Genomic DNA, 17,058 nt, shown 5'->3' with positions numbered 1-17,058 from the left:
ACTTAAAGTATAAAAAAAAAATCCGTTTTGTTTTAAAGTGCCATGTTTTAAGAAAAGCTATTCTTAAATAAATCACTGTGCTGTATTAGATGGTTTAGGGTGCTCGAATAAAGCTCCATTCTAATATTCCACTTGATTCTTGGGCTATAGACTGAAATAACATTATTCATTAAATTCCCTATTTGTTCTTGAGGTAGATGTTAAGAAACACCTCTCACTAACAATAATTTGTTAGCCATATGCACATGAATGAATTTCTTCAATTATTTAGCTACTTACTGAGAGCCATGCAAGGGATTCCATGATTCGATGTTCACATCGTTCTAAATGTTTTATCATTTCTCTTGTCAAGTTGCCTTCTGCTTTGATAAAACTTTCGATCACTTTGTAAAAATCAAAGGCTTTTAAATTAAGCACATTCAGAATCCATGGGAAAGACAAATCTGTTCCAGAATCAAGATTCTGAGATGTACTTCCTAAAAATGAAAAAAAAAAAAAAGTAACTATTTATGAAATATTAACCCTTGAGCTAGGTATTTTTTTGGAACTTATTATCAGACAAAGAAAACAGTAGAAAGATTAAACCATTTTTATTTAGAGCAGAATTTTTTATTTTGGAGTCTACGGACTCATAGGAAATAGCCTTCCAATTTTGAGTGTATGCACATCTGTGTTTTTCCTAGAGAAAGGACTTATAGCTGATCTCAAATTTTCAAAGATTTAAATACCCTAAACTTATATCAGGAACAGGTTTAGTGTCTTATCAGCCATTGGCATATCTATTTTAATTCTCATTAATCCTTGGTAAGAGGATAGACAGATTCTACAAGATTCTGCTAATTTCATTAGTTACAAAATGGTATCTCTTTAAAATATGCATTTCTTGGTTATAAATGAGGATTCACAGTTTTCCTTATCTGTTTACTAATAAGGAAACTAAAAGTTCCTCTTTTTCTGTGTTTTGCATCCTTATACAAATGTTCCTTTTGTTTCTGCAAGCAAAACTTTCTTTTAACATTTGCAACATAATTTGCAAAGTGATACATTTATGTTTTTAAAAACATTGTAATTGGCCTTTGTTCTGTTTATCCAGTGGATTCTAGCTTCAATCTTTAGTTTCATAACCATGGAGGTTACAGCAGTGCTTCCATATCAGTAGAGGCCACTCTTGAATACTCCTTTGGCACTCTACAATCTCAAAGGTCTTCGGAGGGATTTCAAAAAGTACCTTTTTTGGATTCAGTATACCAGTATACTCAGAAGAGGAGCCTAGTGAAATATTATCCCCAAGATGGCCTCAAATAACTCAAATAAGCCTCTTAAATGGCTTATAATGACCAATTACATTCTTCAGTATATAGTGATCTAAAATAAGCATTCCTTCTCCTTAACCTCACACTATCCCTCTCCCCCGACCAAAGAAACACACCACATTTTAACTTTAAATTGAACAAAAGTGTTTATTTATGAAAATTTAACTTACTGCTATATGTGGCCATTACAACCTCAAGAGCGCACGCCAATAAAGACATATGAAAAATGTTGTCATTCAGAAGTTTGCTAAAGGAAAAAAAAAAAGATTATAAAATACTTACTTCTATAAAAAGAAAAAATTTTTTTACTAAAAGTAAAAAATTTACCTAAAATTTTGAATGGATAATCGTTCTTCTTCCTGAAACAGATAATTAAAAAAAAAAAAGAAGTTGTTTAATTGAAACCTTATTTGTGTCAGCATTGAATTTTTTTTTTTTTTTTTTTTTTTTAGATGGTGTCTTGTTCTGTTGCCAGGCTGGGGTGAAGTGGCACAATCTTGGCTCACTGCAACCTCCACCTCCCTGGTTCAAGGGATTCTCCTGCCTCAGCCTGCCAAGTAGCTGGGACTACAGGTCTGCACCACCACGCCCAGCTAATTTTTGTACTTTTAGTAGAGACAGGGTTTCACCATGTTGGCCAGGATGATCTTGATGCCTTGACCTCCTGATCTGCCCACCTCGGCCTCCCAAAGTGCTGGGATTGCAGGCGTGAGCCACCGCGCCCGGCTGAAATTTTTTTATATTGTTTTTAACTTACTGATTTAAGCATGGATTCCATTACTCGGTAATACAAGCGAACTCCAAGTTTGTATCGCTACAAACAAACAAAAAGAAAAATAAGAGCCTGCTATTTTAGAAAATCACAATTATGAAATTTTTTTTTTTTTTGAGATGGAGTCTCACTGTTTTGCCCAGGCTGGCCTTCACACTCCTGGGCTCAAGAGATCCTCCTGCTTTGGCCTCCCAAGAGGCTGGGATTATAGGCATGTACCACTATACCCAGCTGACAATTACTAAAATTTTTTAAAAAGCCTTTTCTTAAAACATACTTCTCACCTTTCTTAGAAATATGGCCGCCAAGACAACACAAAAGCTAGCTTGTCTAAAACTCACAACTTAAGTATTAAGTGGTGATTAACATTCCCAAGTAAATTAACAAGAGGGTAGGTCCAGTACCTGGATTTCCTTAACTCCATTTCAGTTTATATCATTCATACTAAAGATAGGTTATGTGCCCAGTACTATTTTAAGCACTTTATGTACCTTATATAACATTTCTCATGACCTAGGACATGTATTTTCAAGACAGCTGTCTAGGATTAAGAGGACAGTCTTTGTCCATAAATTTAGTAAAACTGACACAGGCAAAAATCAGATCAAACTGACCTTATGAGCAAGAAGTTTTAGCCAAATAACTAGTTCCCATTATTTGAAAGAATAACCAAATTTTAGAAATATAAACACACACCATATTATTTCCTTCCAAATTAAGAGCAAAAATCTCATATATAATCATGCACCGCATAACAATGTTTTTGGTCAATAACTGACTGCATATCTAACAGTAGTCCCATAAGATTATAATGGAGCTGAAAAATTCCTATTGTTTAGTGTAATGTAGTGCAATGCATTACATTACTCACATCTTTGTGATGATGCTGATGTAAATAAACCTATTGCACTGCCAGTCATATAAAAGTATAGTACATACAATTATGTACAGTACATAATACTTAATAATGAACATGTTACTGGTTTATGTATTTATTATACTATACTTTTTATTAGTTTAGAGCATCCTCCTTCTACTTGTAAAAAAAAAAAAAGTTAAATGTAAAACACCCTCAGGCAGCTCCTTCAGGAGATATTCCAGAAGATAGCATCATCGTCATAGGAGTTGACAGCTCTATGCATTTTATTGTCCCTGAAGACTTGGGACAGAATTTGGAGGCAGAAGACAGTGGTATTGTTAATCCTGATCCTGTCTAGGCCTAGGCTAATGTGTGTGTTTGTCTTTGTTTTTGGCAAAAATCTTTATGAAATTGAAAAAATTTTTAAGTAGAAAAAAGTGTACAGAATAAGGATTATAAAGAAAGAAAATATTTTTGTACAGCTGTATAAGGTGTTTGTGTTTTAAGCTAAGTGTTATAAGAGTCAAAAGTTTCTTACAAACTGAAGATTTATAAAGTAAAAAAGTTACAGTGAGCTATGGTTAATTTACTACTGAAGAAAGAAAAAATGTTTATGAAATTAGTTTAGCCTAAGTGTAGTATTTATAAAGTCTACGATAGTGTACAGTCATGTCATAGGTAATGTTGTAGGCCTTCACATTCACTTGCCACTCGACTCACTGACTCATTCAGAGCAACTTTCAATCCTGTAAGCTCCTTTCATAGTAAGTGCTCTGTGCAAATGTTCCATTTTTTATCTTTTGTACTATATCTTTACCTTTTCTATGTTTGGATATATTTAGATACACAAATGGTAACACATTATGTTACCATTACCTACAGTATTCAGTACACATGCTGTAGAGGCCTGTAGCCTAGGAACGAATAGGCTATATCATACAGCTTAGATGTACAATCGGCTATACCATCTAGGTTTGTACAGACACACTCTACCAGGTTCACACAACAAAATTGCCTAATGATGCATTTGTCAGAACATATCCCTGTTAAGTGGTACATGGCTGTAGAATCAAAAAGAACCATTAAATATCAATGTTTAAAACACTGATGGCATCAAAATATAACCTCACTACACTGAAATAAATGTGTACAGTGGACTCCAGTTTTCCAATATATTTTTGTATATTATCCTCATTAATGCCACACAACAAAGCAGAGCAAATATAGAACCTGAATCTCAGAGAAGTTAAATGACATGTCCAAGATCAACAATGGTAGAACCAAATATAAACCCAGGGCTGTCACTCCATGGCCCATACTCTTACCTATTATATTAGCTTTAGATTTCCTGAAATAATAATAATATCACTCAATAATATCACTGACAAATGGCATGTATAGTCCCATTCACATTAGGATATCCATACATGAACAGTCATACATGTAGAAGTCAAAGCAAAATCAAAAATTTAGTATCAAAGATTTCAATTTTTTTCTTAGTTGTATTTTCCAAAATTTCTACAACGGCTATGTGTTCCTTTATTACATAGTTTTTATAATGGGGTGGGAGGTAGTTTTCCATAAAGTTACCCATAAATAGCAGCATACACAGGCAGCAGGGATATAGTATCTGACAGTATTTTATACTACTAGACAAATACTGTTAGAGTATTTATACGAACTGGAAAGATGCTGCTTTTAATATTATTACTCTATAGTACCACGAATTAAAATGAATTCAAGTTACCTGTGATCCAATTTCGACACAACCCTGTCCCACAGCTTTAGCAAATTTCTCTTTAAAGATGTATCCTATATCCTTCACTCTTTTCAGTATACTTTCTTTTGGATTCACTGTGCAGTTCTTCAGGAGGTAAAAACAGAAATCAATGTCGAGGATACTGTGTAATCAGAATTAATATTTTGTGCTCCATAATATATGACTTTTTAAATTGTTCATAAAAATGTGGAAACAATTCCACAATAACTAGGTAACCACAACTACTGAACATAAGCAGACAATATCATTTCACTGGATGTTAATGACCAAAGAATACTACAGTACAACTAAAAAACCCTATTATCTAAATTTTCTGCCACTAGGCTAGAGAAGAGCAAATTTGTTAAGATTTCCATCCATCAGAAAGAGCCTCATACATTCTCATAAAATACCTTCAATTAAGAGTTATATTGGGATGTATGTTGCTTCCAAAAAAGCAAATGAAATAAAACCAAGGCTTGAGCTTGGTATCATTTACTAATTTTTTTTTTTTTTTTTTGAGATGAAGTGTCACTCTGTCGCCCAGGCTGGAGTGCAGTGGCGCAATCTCGGCTTACTGCAACCTCCGCCTCCCAAGTTCAAGTGATTCTCCTGCCTCAGCATCCCAAGTAGCTGGGATTATAGGCAAGCGCACCACGCCTCACTAATTTTTGTCTTTTTAGTAGAGATGGGGTTTTGCCATGTTGACCAGCCTGGTCTCGAACTCCTGATTTCAGGTGATCCAACCACCTTGGCCTCCCAAAGTGCTGGGATTACAGGTGTGAGCCACCATGCCCGGACCATTTCCTAATTTTAAAACGTGCTTTGAAAGAGTTATGAATTAGCTAAATCATTTGATTACATTTTCAGAAATACAAGATAGGGAAATTGTTGCAAAAGAAGTTCCAATACATGTATCATTTGGAGTGGGGCTATTCAACTTTAATAATTAAAACACATCACAAGATGATGTATTAAAATGCATATTATATATTATATAATTCATATTATGATATATAAAAAGTAATCACAGCATGAATCTCATCAGCTACAAAGATTTATTCTATTTTTTTATCCTTTATACATAAAACACATTCAATATATACATTCAAAAATAAAGTTTCTAAAATTAAGATTATGGCCAGGCACAGTGGCTCATGACTGTAATCCCGGCACTTTGGAAAACTGAAGTGAGCAGATCACCTGAGGTCTGGAGTTTGAGACCAGCCTGGGAAACATTGTGAAACACCATCTCCACAAAAATTACAATAATTAGCTGGACATGGTAGCAGGCTTCTGCAATCCCAGCTACTTGGGAGGCTGAGTCACAAGAATCGCTTGAACCCAGGAGGTGGAGGTTGTAGTGAGCCAATTATCATGCCATTTCACTCCAGCCTAGGCGACAGAGTGAAACTCTGTCTCAAAAATACATATATATATATAAATAAAAATAAGATTATAATTTTCATTGTAATGTGCATTGTCTGGCAACATTTTCACATTCTAGAATATCAGCAATTCTATATTCCTAAAAAAAAAAACAGCACACAAACTTAGAAACATATAACAAACAAGCATTTCCTGTCATAAAAGAATTGTTGCCAAAATGTCCATTAAAATGTTCATAGCTTCTAAGATTTTACATGGAGGGAAGGTGGCATTAATTTTAAAAATGAAGAAATTTGAACTAATAAGGAAGTAAAATGAAGGAAAAACATAATGACCTTCAAGACATGTTCACTTTGACATATGCAACTTATCATCTACATAATTAAGCTTTTAAGCTTCATTAAAAGTTAAGCTTTAAATTGAGCTCTAGAAAATGTCTTTCACATGCACTCATATGTTCACTGGTATGCTATTCACAATAGCAAAGACATGGAATCAACCTAGGTGCCCTTCAGTGGTGGATTGGATAAAGAAAATGTGGTATTTATACACTATGGAGTACTATACAGTCATAAAAAAAGAATGAAATTATGCCCTTTGCAGCCACATGGATGTAGCTGGAGGTCATTATCCTAAACAAATTAATACAGAAAAAGAAAACCAAATACTGCATGTTCTCACTAATAAATGGGAGCTAAATATCGGGTACTCATGGACATAAAGATGGCAACAATAGACACCGGAGACTACTAGAGGGAGGAGGGAAGGAAGAGAGCGAGGGTTGAAAAACTGTATAAAAACATAAAAAAAATCATATAGTTTCCAAGTTTAAAAAAAAGTCTTTGAGGCAGAATTTTTTAAATAAAAAAGAACTCCTACATACTCCAAATATTGGAGGAAGTATTCAAAATGATATGAGAAGAAAGGGCTTATCATTCTTTTAAATTCTTTCATTAGCCCTTGCTAAAAGGTTTAGGTAATTGGGGTACATATGTTTTGGCATATATTCTTGTGCTATAGATAACTCATAAACAAAAGCGACTTTATGCATATTGGACAAACAAAATCAATTCTGAGCCAAAACAATTATGAATATGATGACAGAAATTACTTTGCTAATTCCTGGGGGAACATAGCAAGAGATGACAACAGATTATGACAAAATCACAGGCAGGTTATGGCAATGAATGAATTGTTAACAAGTACAAAAAGCACAGTTGCTGAAATAAGCCAAATTTTAATAAGTCTCCTGACCCTATGTCCAATTTTAGTGGATGAGCATTTCAGTGGGTCCCAATCCTCATCTGAGTTTAAGTAAGGAGTGAAGGAGCAAGCAAGCAATATAGATGATAGTTTCATTCTCTCTCTTTCTTTCTCCTTGTCTTTAGGGGAGAGAGGGTATCAGATGCCTTCAGATATTAAACTCATTGTCTATCAGGAGTTGCAAACTATAATGCTAACAGGGCCAGGTAAGAATTGTAAATAAAAATGGGTTAAATATTGGATGAAAAAGATTGTAGGGGTATGGGGAATGTTAAGTCCTATCTAATACTACATTCAAAGAAAAGATCTTAAAAGTAGCCAGAGAGAAAAAGACAGATTAACTACAAAGGAACAACAGTTAGATTGAGTGGCATAAGACTTCTTAATTAGCAAAAATGGGATCCAGGTAATGTATTATCTTCAAACTTATGAGAGTCTAAAAAGTAAATGTCAACCTGGAATTGAAGATCGAGCAAAGCTATCTCACAAAAAAATAAGGGTAAAGAAAATTTCAGATCAAAAAACAAAACAAAACCTCAAAAAGTTCATCCCAAATTAATACCACTAAAGTAATTATCAAAGGATATATCTGAAGAAGAAAAAAATTATCTCAGAAGTGAGGCATAAGTTGCAAGGAAGAATGGTGAGCAAGGCAAATAGGTAAACATAAAAATGTTTTAAATAACACTGTATAAATAAAACAATACTACTAATAATATATAATTTGTAAGATTAAAAAAGCAAGAAAAGATTATGGATAACTACATGTTAGATAGGAGATTAGTATTTTAAAAAGAACTCAGTACTTTAACTTTTAATTTCAAGTTTCTTTGCCAAGATATTACAATAAATAATGTTTCATATATGGCTTACGTTAAAATAGGAAATCAGATTTTCTGAAGGTTGATCACTTGCTGAATTTAAAATCATCATTAATTGTTGGATAGTGTTCATAACAGTCCTAGAGGGGATAAAAATAGGAAAATGTGTTAAGCAATGAAGGGAGAAAAAAAGAAAAAATGAAATGTTTTCTATCTCCCAAGTTAAATGTATCTTCAAATACACTGCCTCCCACTTGTCTCTACATTCCCTCAAATAAGACTGTGGTTTATAAGAAATTACATTTTACTTAAATCTTTAAGAAAATATGTATTCACAATCAATAAGTTTATAGTTATAGAACAGATATACTTATTTACTAATAAAACTACATATCAATAAAATAGTGGCATTATTTTTAGGAGAAACTATATAAACTGGCAACAAAATGGTATTGTTTTAAGAAAACATTATTACAACCAAATATTAAACATTTTCAAATTAAAGACAATAAGATATTTAGCAACTCAAGTAAAGAATCAGATGATTTTTCTTTACAGAGACCTTCAAGAAGAAAGGATACTAAGATCCTGGATACATTTAAAAATCACCACTTTCACAGCATAAAATTAGGTCAATCTCTTAAGATCTTGTTAATTCTATAATTTTATGTGTGTGTATTATGAAGGGGGCAGTATATGGTAAATATCAATGTTACAATTTTGGAGTAGCTGAACATTTGGGACACTTTAATTATGCAAAGAACTGTAGAATGTTTAGGGCTGAAAAGATCCTCAACTATTATTTAGTAAAATATGCTCAGTGTTCTCAGCTAAGCATGTCTAAACCAGTATTTACACTTCCTCATCTTTCTTTTCTTTTTCTTTTTCTTTTTTTTTTTTGAGAAGGAGTCTTGCTCTGTCGCCCAGGCTGGAGTGCAGTGGCGCAATCTTGGCTCACTGCAACCTCCACTTCCCGGGTTCAAGTGATTCTCCTGCCTCAGCCTCCTGATTATCTGGGATTACAGGTGCCCAGCTGGGCTAATTTTTGTATTTTTAGTAGAGACAGGGTTTTGCCATGTTGCCCAGGCTGGTTTCGAACTCCTGTCCTCAGGTGATCCGCCCACCTTGGCCTCCCAAAGTGGGATTACAGGCGTGAGCCACCACACCCAGCCTCGTCTTTCAAATATATTGCAACACAGCTTCTATATGCTTCTGTGTCCACTAATCATATTTAAGCTACAGTGATTAAAGCCACAAATGACCAACTGATAAAAACAAAAGACTTTTCTCATTTGTTCTAATACTTGACCTTCCTTGAAGCATTTGACACTGTTAGAGAAATACTTGCTCTTAATGAAACTCCCTCCCTCCCTCAGCTTTCTTCGCTTCAATCTCTGCACTCCCCAATCATACTTTCCCATTCTCTAGAACAGCGGTCCCCAACCTTTTTGGCAACAGGGACTGGTTTCATGGAAGACAATTTTTCCATGGACCATGGAGAGTAGGGGGAATGGTTTTGAACTGTTCTACCTCAAATCATCAGCCATTAAATTCTCATAAGGAGCATACAATCTAGATCCCTCACATGCGCAGTTCACAATAAGGTTCATGCACCTATGAGAATCTAATTCCACTGCTGATCTGACAGGAGGTAGAGCTCAGGCGGTAATGCTCACTTGCCTGTCTACCACTCACCTGCTGTATCGCCCAGTTCGTAATGGGACACAGACCAGTCTCTGGTCCGGGAATTGGGGACCCCTGCTCTAGAACCTAACAATTTCTGTCTAGTCCTTAATGCTAGAATCCTTTAGGCTTCAGCCCTTAGCCACCCACTCTTGCCATTATGCACCCTCCCTTCAAGCAATCTCATTTTTTTTTATGGGTTTAACTCCCCTGATGATTCCCAAATCTATAGAAGGCTATCCTACTGCTTACTAGATATCTTCTTCAGAAATGCCTCAAGAACAACATTCTAAGTATGAATTCATCAAATATTTATCAAATCTGTTATTGTTCCTTCATTCCCACCACTATCGTTGGTTCAGATCTTTAAAAACTCTCAAGTAAACTGCTACAACAGACAAGCCCAGAGATTTTTATACACTATGTCTGTGGTAGTAAGGCCTAGGCATATTCCTCAGTGGAATGGGACACAAAATTTTTAAAAAGAAAAAACAAAACAAAATTCCTCAGGTTATTCTAATTTGCACACCTGGTTAAGAACCACTGAGACAGACAGACTGACAGGTCTATTTCTCACTTTTTCTTATTCTCCTCAGTCTATCCCCCCACAGACTATTACCATGTGAACTTGCAAAAATTATGTCTGATTTTATCCTTACCCCTGCTTAACATCCATTTATAGCACAGGCTATATCATGCACATGCTACACTCCAAATTTGTGAGTATGGCATATAAGGCCCTTCATATCTAGTACCCACTCTCCTCTCCTGTGACTTCCTACTCTCATTTTATAGTCAATCAATACAGAGCTGCTAATAGTTCCCCAGACACATTGTGTTGTGTGATATTGTGAAATAGATGTTTGGTCTTTGACCCCATATCCTGACATACAACTCGTAAAATACTTAGAAACTCCAGTGATGTCCTTTTGTGTGCTAATGAATTGACATGGCTGGCAGCCCCTAGGAAGCATCTGGATGGGGGCTGGTCACTAGAAAGCCCGAGGCAGAGTTAGAGGGTTGGAACCTTCAGCCGCAGCCCCCAACCTCTAGGAAGGGGAGGGAAGCTGAAGGTTAGGTTGATAATCAATAGCCAATGATCTAATCTGTCATGCCTATGCAATGAGGCCTCCATAAAAACCCAAAAGGGCAGGGTTCAGAGAACTTCTGGATAGCTGAACATGTGGAGGCTCCTGGATGGCTGTCTGGCCAGGGAGGGCATAGAAGCTTCCCATCCCATCCCCCCATGCCTCATCCTATGCATCTTCACATCTGTATCCTTTGTAATATCATCTATAATAAACCAGTAAACAGAAGTGTTTCCTTGAGTTTTGTGAACTACTCTAGCAAATTAATCGAACCTAAGAGGTGTCATGGGAACCCCAACTTGAAGCCCTTTGGTCAGAAGATCCAAAAACCCAGACTTGCAACTGGCATCTGAAGTTGGGGCCAGTTTTGGGGACTGAGCCCTCAACCTGTGGGATCTGACACTATCTCCAGGTAAGCAGTGTCAGAAGTAAATTAGAGGACACCCAGCTGGTGACTGCTGCAGAACTGATTGCTTGTTTCTTGGTGAGGAAAACTTCCCCACATTTGGTCACAAAAGTCTTCTGTGTTGATTGTTGTCGGTGGTGTGACAGCAGGGTTTTCTCCACTTACATGTTTCACAATTCCAGCCCTTTGAACATGCTGTTCCCACTCCCTAAAATCTTTATCCTGTGACACAGGCCTTTGCATGTTTCAAAATTCAGTTCAGACATTGCTTTATAGTCCCTTCTGTGTCATCTCATTATCTTGTCCAAAGTATATACTATACTTATATGAAAATGTATCCATTTACATATCTATACAGTCATTTGAAATATATTACTGATTGCCTACTATGTACCAAGTTTTATAACAGGCCCTAATTATTAGACAGTGAACAAAAAAGTTATGGTCTCTGTGATATGGAATTTTAAGGCTATTTTGGGTATTAGTAAAAAACAAGCAAACACAAATGAATCTATCAATATAAATTGGGATACATGCTATAAAGGAATGGAACAGGATGATATGAGAAATAATGAAATACTTCAGAGAGAAATATCTTTTCAAAAGCAATATTTGTGCTGAATGAAGAGTAGCAGTTGGTAATCCATGGAAAGAAAAGGAGGAAATTTCAAGAAGAGGGAATATCAAGTACGAGGGTTTTCAAAAAACTTGGAAAGCCCAAGAAACTGAGAGAAGGCCAAAGTGTGGCTAACACAGAGTGAGAAAGAAAACAAGATGAGGTTGGAGAGGCAACAGAAACCAGACCATATAAGATCTTTTAGGCATTGTTAAGGAATTTGCACTGTATACCAATTGCAATGGGAAGCAGTCAGTGGGTTTAACAGCAAGGTGAATGTAACTGATTTACATTTCTAGGAGAAATTCTGGGGGCTCTATGGAGAATATCTTTGATGGTGAGGAGACAGGAACAATGATGAGACCAGAAGGAGCAAGATCAGGTAGTAGGCTACTGCAAAAAATCCAAGAGAAAGAGAACAATGTCTTGGACAAGAGTTGCGAGAGCAGAAATGGAGAAAAGTAGATGCACTCAGGAAATATTTTGGAGGTAGATTATTCAACAAGCCTTGATAACAGATTTTGATGTGGGAAATGAGTGAGGAAAAAGACATAAAAAATAGTTCTAATCCTTTAAGGTTGCATGCAGATCAAATAGTGATACTTTAATTTTTCTTTTTTATTTACTGAAATGGAACACATTCCTATTTTAGGTTATGTTCTTTAAGAACAGACAAAACTAGGTCCAATAACCATATCTTCAGCAACCAGTAAAATGCCCAGCACACAAAGATTATATATACACATTTTTTTTTTGAGACGGAGTTTCGCTCTTGTCACCCAGGCTGAAGTGCAATGGCACGATCTCAGCTCTCTGCAACCTCCGCCTCCCGGGTTCAAGCAATTCTCCTGCCTCAGCCTCCCGAGCAGCTGGGATTACAGGCACACACCACCACCCCCAGCTAATTTTTGTATTTCTAGTAGAGACGGGGTTTCACCATGTTGGCCAGGCTGGTCTCAAACTCCTAACCTCAGGTGATCTGCCCGCCTTGGCCTCCCAAAGTGCTGGGATTACAGGTGTGATCCACCACACCTGGCCTTCAATATATATTTCTTACATGTATGTATGAATACATAAAGAAACGTGAACAAATCTGAAACACTATAAAGCCATGAATAACAAAATTATAATATAATTAAAAGTAGGAAAATTCATACCTAACTGGAGTGTGTGGAGGAATGACATTCACCTCTTCATCAAGGTTACTTTTTCGTGGTGTTCTCTGTGTTTCAAAACTAAATAACAATAAGCGAAGTCATTCACATACTGAAAATTTACAATTTGTGCTTTATGCATCAAAAAAGCAGTATAATGCTTCTGTTGTCTCATAAAATCATATAAAATGATAACTCAATAATAGATAGGATAGAAAATAGATGACCCAGCTGCTGCTTAAATAAAATATTTTTCACTACTCTTTTTAATTGTGGGTCTCTTTCCATTATGTTTATGACAAAGAGGTACACCAATCATTAAGTCTTTTTTTAAAAGTGAAAGTCAGATGCTTTCTCCCTGGTGGTATTGATAATCAAGTTGTTCAGTATTAAAAAGCATTAAAACTCAAGTTTTTCAATGCATTATTCCTTCTAAAAACTTTATTTCCACTTAAATAAAATTTAAAACATTTTACTGTGTTTAACTTCTAAATTATGCATATTTTCAGTTTCATATTAAAAGAGTTCATGCTAAAGACACAAAATTAACTTTACTTATGATCAGTCAAAAATTTTAACAATCACTCTCAACCATTCCAATTTTAGGTTTCTACATGATAATAACAGAGACTACACTTTTGTATAAACTTTTTTAAATAAACCAGGCAGGCAATAGTATATGAAAGGATAGAAATAAGGTAGAGACCACTATTTGAAGAAACTAATTACTTTAGCCATTATCTTTTGGTGCACATTTAAAAAAATTATATTCAGTTAACTGCAAAAAGGTAACTGTTATAGGACACACAATTCACATTAAATCTATATTTGTAGATAAGTTATATGCTTAAAATACTGTTAACCTTTTCTTTGTATAAAGACATTTGAAAGTAATTTGTTATAAATGATATCTAAAGGTCACTAAGCTAAAAACTATATAACCTACCTATATCAGTATCAACCTATATCTAAAGCAAATCAGTCAAATATACCATGTGCAATACCTGTCTATAGAATCAGTCTGAAGAGTTTTATCATGATCCAAAAATAATCTTGCATCTAGATCTTTATTTTTAAGATAAATTTCTTCGTATCGTTTAGAAAGATTTTCAACCTTGAAAGAAAAAAGTCACTGACAATTATCCTTTACATGTCATTACATCTCTCAGCACACAGAGGCACAGATTTCATTAAAGAATTTTTGTATAATATACATTTAATTTTGTAATATACACTGAGTTCGCATGCAATATAAATAGGGTCTATCTAAAAGTGAGGTACAGAAAATTGCAACATTTGTTCAACTTTGATTTTAGGTCTATTTCGTGCATAGAAAATATTTATTAGAATTTTATGTAGACAAAGATAGCCAATGCTACAAAACAGTACCTAAGATAAAAATAGGTATTATAATAACTGTTTAACTGCCAAGATTTTCCAAACATCCCATATATGCTTTACTTTTAATCTTTTTTTTTTTTTTTTTTTTTTTTTGAGATGGAGTTTCGCTCTTTCGCCCAGGCTGGAGTGCAGTGGCACAATCTCGGCTCACTGCCACCTCTGCCCCCGGGGTTCAAGCAACTCTCCTGCCTCAGCCTCCCGAGTAGCTGGGATTATAGGTACCTGCTACCATGCCCGGCTAATTTTTGTATTTTTAGTAGAGACGGGGTTTCGCCATGTTGGCCAAGCTGGTCTTGAACTCCTGACCTCAGGTGATCCACCTGCCTCGGCCTCCCAAAGTACTAGAATTACAGGCGTGAGCCACCGCACCCAGCCTACTTTTAATCTTTTATGCTTATCAATATAAAACATTTTTTCAAACATTGTTGCAAATCCTCTTGATTACATATTCTACCAATGTTTTCTAAACCCTTTGGTTCACTCCAGTACCCTTCAGTTAAGTATCTTGGGCAAGACAATTAGCTCAATTTATCAGTTCAATTAACACACTTGCACAATTTATTCCCAATCTTAGATACTTTTTCAATTGCTAGAATTTGTAAATCTTTCATCAGTTCTGATCCATAATTTTTTAATTATACTTTAAAAACCAACGCCCAAGAGAAAACTATTGGCATGCCTTCTACTGTGACTTTTAACGCCAAAGTGATTCCAACCTCAGAGAAGTAAAATTGCATTTTAAAAGGAGTGATAGGAAGAAATCCAATTAAATGCAAACTTTTCATTAATCTTCATAAATGTATTAGATAGAACAGTAATCCATGCTTAAGTTTAATCATTGTTCCTGTCCTACCTTAGTTGAGGCACTAATTACCAGTCATCTATTGATTGGCTATATTATGTGAAATATTGGAGAAAAAGTAAAATTACTCTTAAGATTTATATTAAAACTATAATCCTTTTAAAGGAGAAAAAAGATTGCTACAACAGATTTTAAAGTTATGAACAGCCTATTTTTTGGTACCAAAAGTGGTAACAAGACTCATTAATATAACATTTGGTCCCTTCTTGCCTCTTCAGTACCATATTTTAATTGTTCTGCCCTGTATCCCAACCTTAATGAATTACTTAGAGTTCACTGATCAGACCATACTATCATACATCACTGCACCTTTGAATCTACAATGTCCAACCCTTGGAAATGCTATATCTGTAATGCTTACTCAGATTTGAAATCACATCACCTCTAAACTATTTTCCACAAAACCTATCAGCCCTAGTTTGGATTAGGTAGCTCTCCTTTGAGATATCACAGAACCCTGTGAATACTTTTTTCACACTCTTGTAGACTCCTGTAATGGTCTATTTCTTTGTCAGCCTCTCCCACTAGCACTTTAAGGATAGTGACTGAGAGTGAAATCTCTGTATCCATAGTATCTAGCACGTGCCTGACATATATTAAGCATTCAAAAAATATTTGTTGAATTAATAAATTAATTCAAAAACTAGCTATCAATTCAGGTTACAGAACTAGCAGTCTAGCTATTTTATTTCATGCCTTTTGGTCATAGTGACTAATACTAGGTCTTCTAAAACACTGGTTTTGTTCTTCATCATCTATCACAGCATCCTTTTCTCCACATATTTCATCTTACCATGCAAAGCTCTCAGTTATTCTGTTCTCATTGGAAAGACATTTGTAGCAAAATGCGAAACAAAACAGGTAGATGGATGGAATATCACTAAGGTAAAACACTTCTGCAATAGTCACAGTCATTTCAACAAATACATTTGTATTTTCAATTAAGCAGTTCTTAAAAATCCTCAAAAGAGATGTTCCACAATATAGTAATGCCAATAATGTTGATGGCATTAATCATGGTTCCTACGCTTAATGAGGCTTACCAAAGCAAATTTAATGGTTTATATTTAGCTATTAAAATTTAGCTATTTAATGGTATTTAGAAGTTTAAAAGTCTATACTTTGATTTTGGAAAAAATTCAATAAAGATTGATTTCTAGTATAAATCACAAAATGATGCTAATACATTTGATTATATACTCAAAAGCTTTTTGTTACTATACAAAAGTTAGTTTCACCACAATTTTACTTGGCTAGATCCTTCTTGGGCAAAAAAAAAATTTGATACACAGTAAATTGATCTAAGAAAGTTAGACAATTATCCTCCCTCCACAGTCTCAAAACATTAATATTTTATTAAATTTCCTTTCAGATTACCTCTGGAAGTCCATTAGATGTTACAAGTCCAAGAGAATTCATAAAAGGTATAAAATTTTTGAAATAAACATTTTTCACCTGAAAAAGATGAAGTTACAACATGATCATTAAAATTTAAAACAAAATCTAATCTCTTGACTCTTGAACAATGCAGGGTAAGTTAGAGGTGTCAATCCCCCATGCAGTAAAAAATCTGTGTATAACTTTTTTATTTTTTATTATTTTCTTAGAGAAGGGGTCTCTCTATATTGCCTAGGCTGGAGTGTAGTGGCTATTCACAGGTGCAATCACATGC

General features: G+C 35.0%; 2 protein-coding genes across 17 annotated transcripts in view; one reads left to right on the top strand and one right to left on the bottom strand.

Moving 5' to 3' along the window:
• Positions 1-17,058, bottom strand: part of RB1 (RB transcriptional corepressor 1) — a 170,876-nt gene that overhangs the window by 92,847 nt on the left and 60,971 nt on the right. For 5 of the 11 annotated variants that reach the window (XM_509777.6, XM_054664916.2, XM_063792508.1 and 2 more), the window contains 9 exons: positions 16,764-16,841; positions 14,128-14,237; positions 13,127-13,204; positions 8,229-8,316; positions 4,692-4,808; positions 2,071-2,127; positions 1,641-1,672; positions 1,484-1,560; positions 280-476 (listed from right to left, as the gene is read on the bottom strand). In XM_509777.6, coding sequence (XP_509777.3) covers positions 280-476; positions 1,484-1,560; positions 1,641-1,672; positions 2,071-2,127; positions 4,692-4,808; positions 8,229-8,316; positions 13,127-13,204; positions 14,128-14,237; positions 16,764-16,841 — 834 coding nt within the window. The remainder of the gene's footprint in view (positions 1-279; positions 477-1,483; positions 1,561-1,640; positions 1,673-2,070; positions 2,128-4,691; positions 4,809-8,228; positions 8,317-13,126; positions 13,205-14,127; positions 14,238-16,763; positions 16,842-17,058) is intronic. The other 6 variants (XM_063792510.1, XM_063792511.1, XM_063792512.1 and 3 more) reach the window with 2 other exon arrangements.
• LPAR6 (lysophosphatidic acid receptor 6) overlaps positions 1-17,058 on the top strand; it is an 85,029-nt gene that overhangs the window by 61,746 nt on the left and 6,225 nt on the right. For 3 of the 6 annotated variants that reach the window (XR_010150688.1, XM_054664922.2, XM_054664921.2), the window contains one exon: positions 16,759-16,810. Coding sequence is in view for 2 of the 6 variants with exons in the window: in XM_054664922.2 (XP_054520897.1) it covers positions 16,759-16,810 (52 nt within the window). In the remaining 4 variants the exon portion in view is untranslated. Of the gene's footprint in view, positions 1-1,765; positions 1,887-7,480; positions 7,562-16,758; positions 16,811-17,058 lie in introns of all 6 variants that reach the window. The other 3 variants (XR_010150687.1, XR_010150679.1, XR_010150686.1) reach the window with 2 other exon arrangements.

This window comes from Pan troglodytes, chromosome 14 (assembly GCF_028858775.2).
Source record: "Pan troglodytes isolate AG18354 chromosome 14, NHGRI_mPanTro3-v2.0_pri, whole genome shotgun sequence".
Classification (NCBI taxonomy): domain Eukaryota; kingdom Metazoa; phylum Chordata; class Mammalia; order Primates; family Hominidae; genus Pan; species Pan troglodytes.
This window is presented reverse-complemented; position numbering and strand designations above follow the sequence as displayed.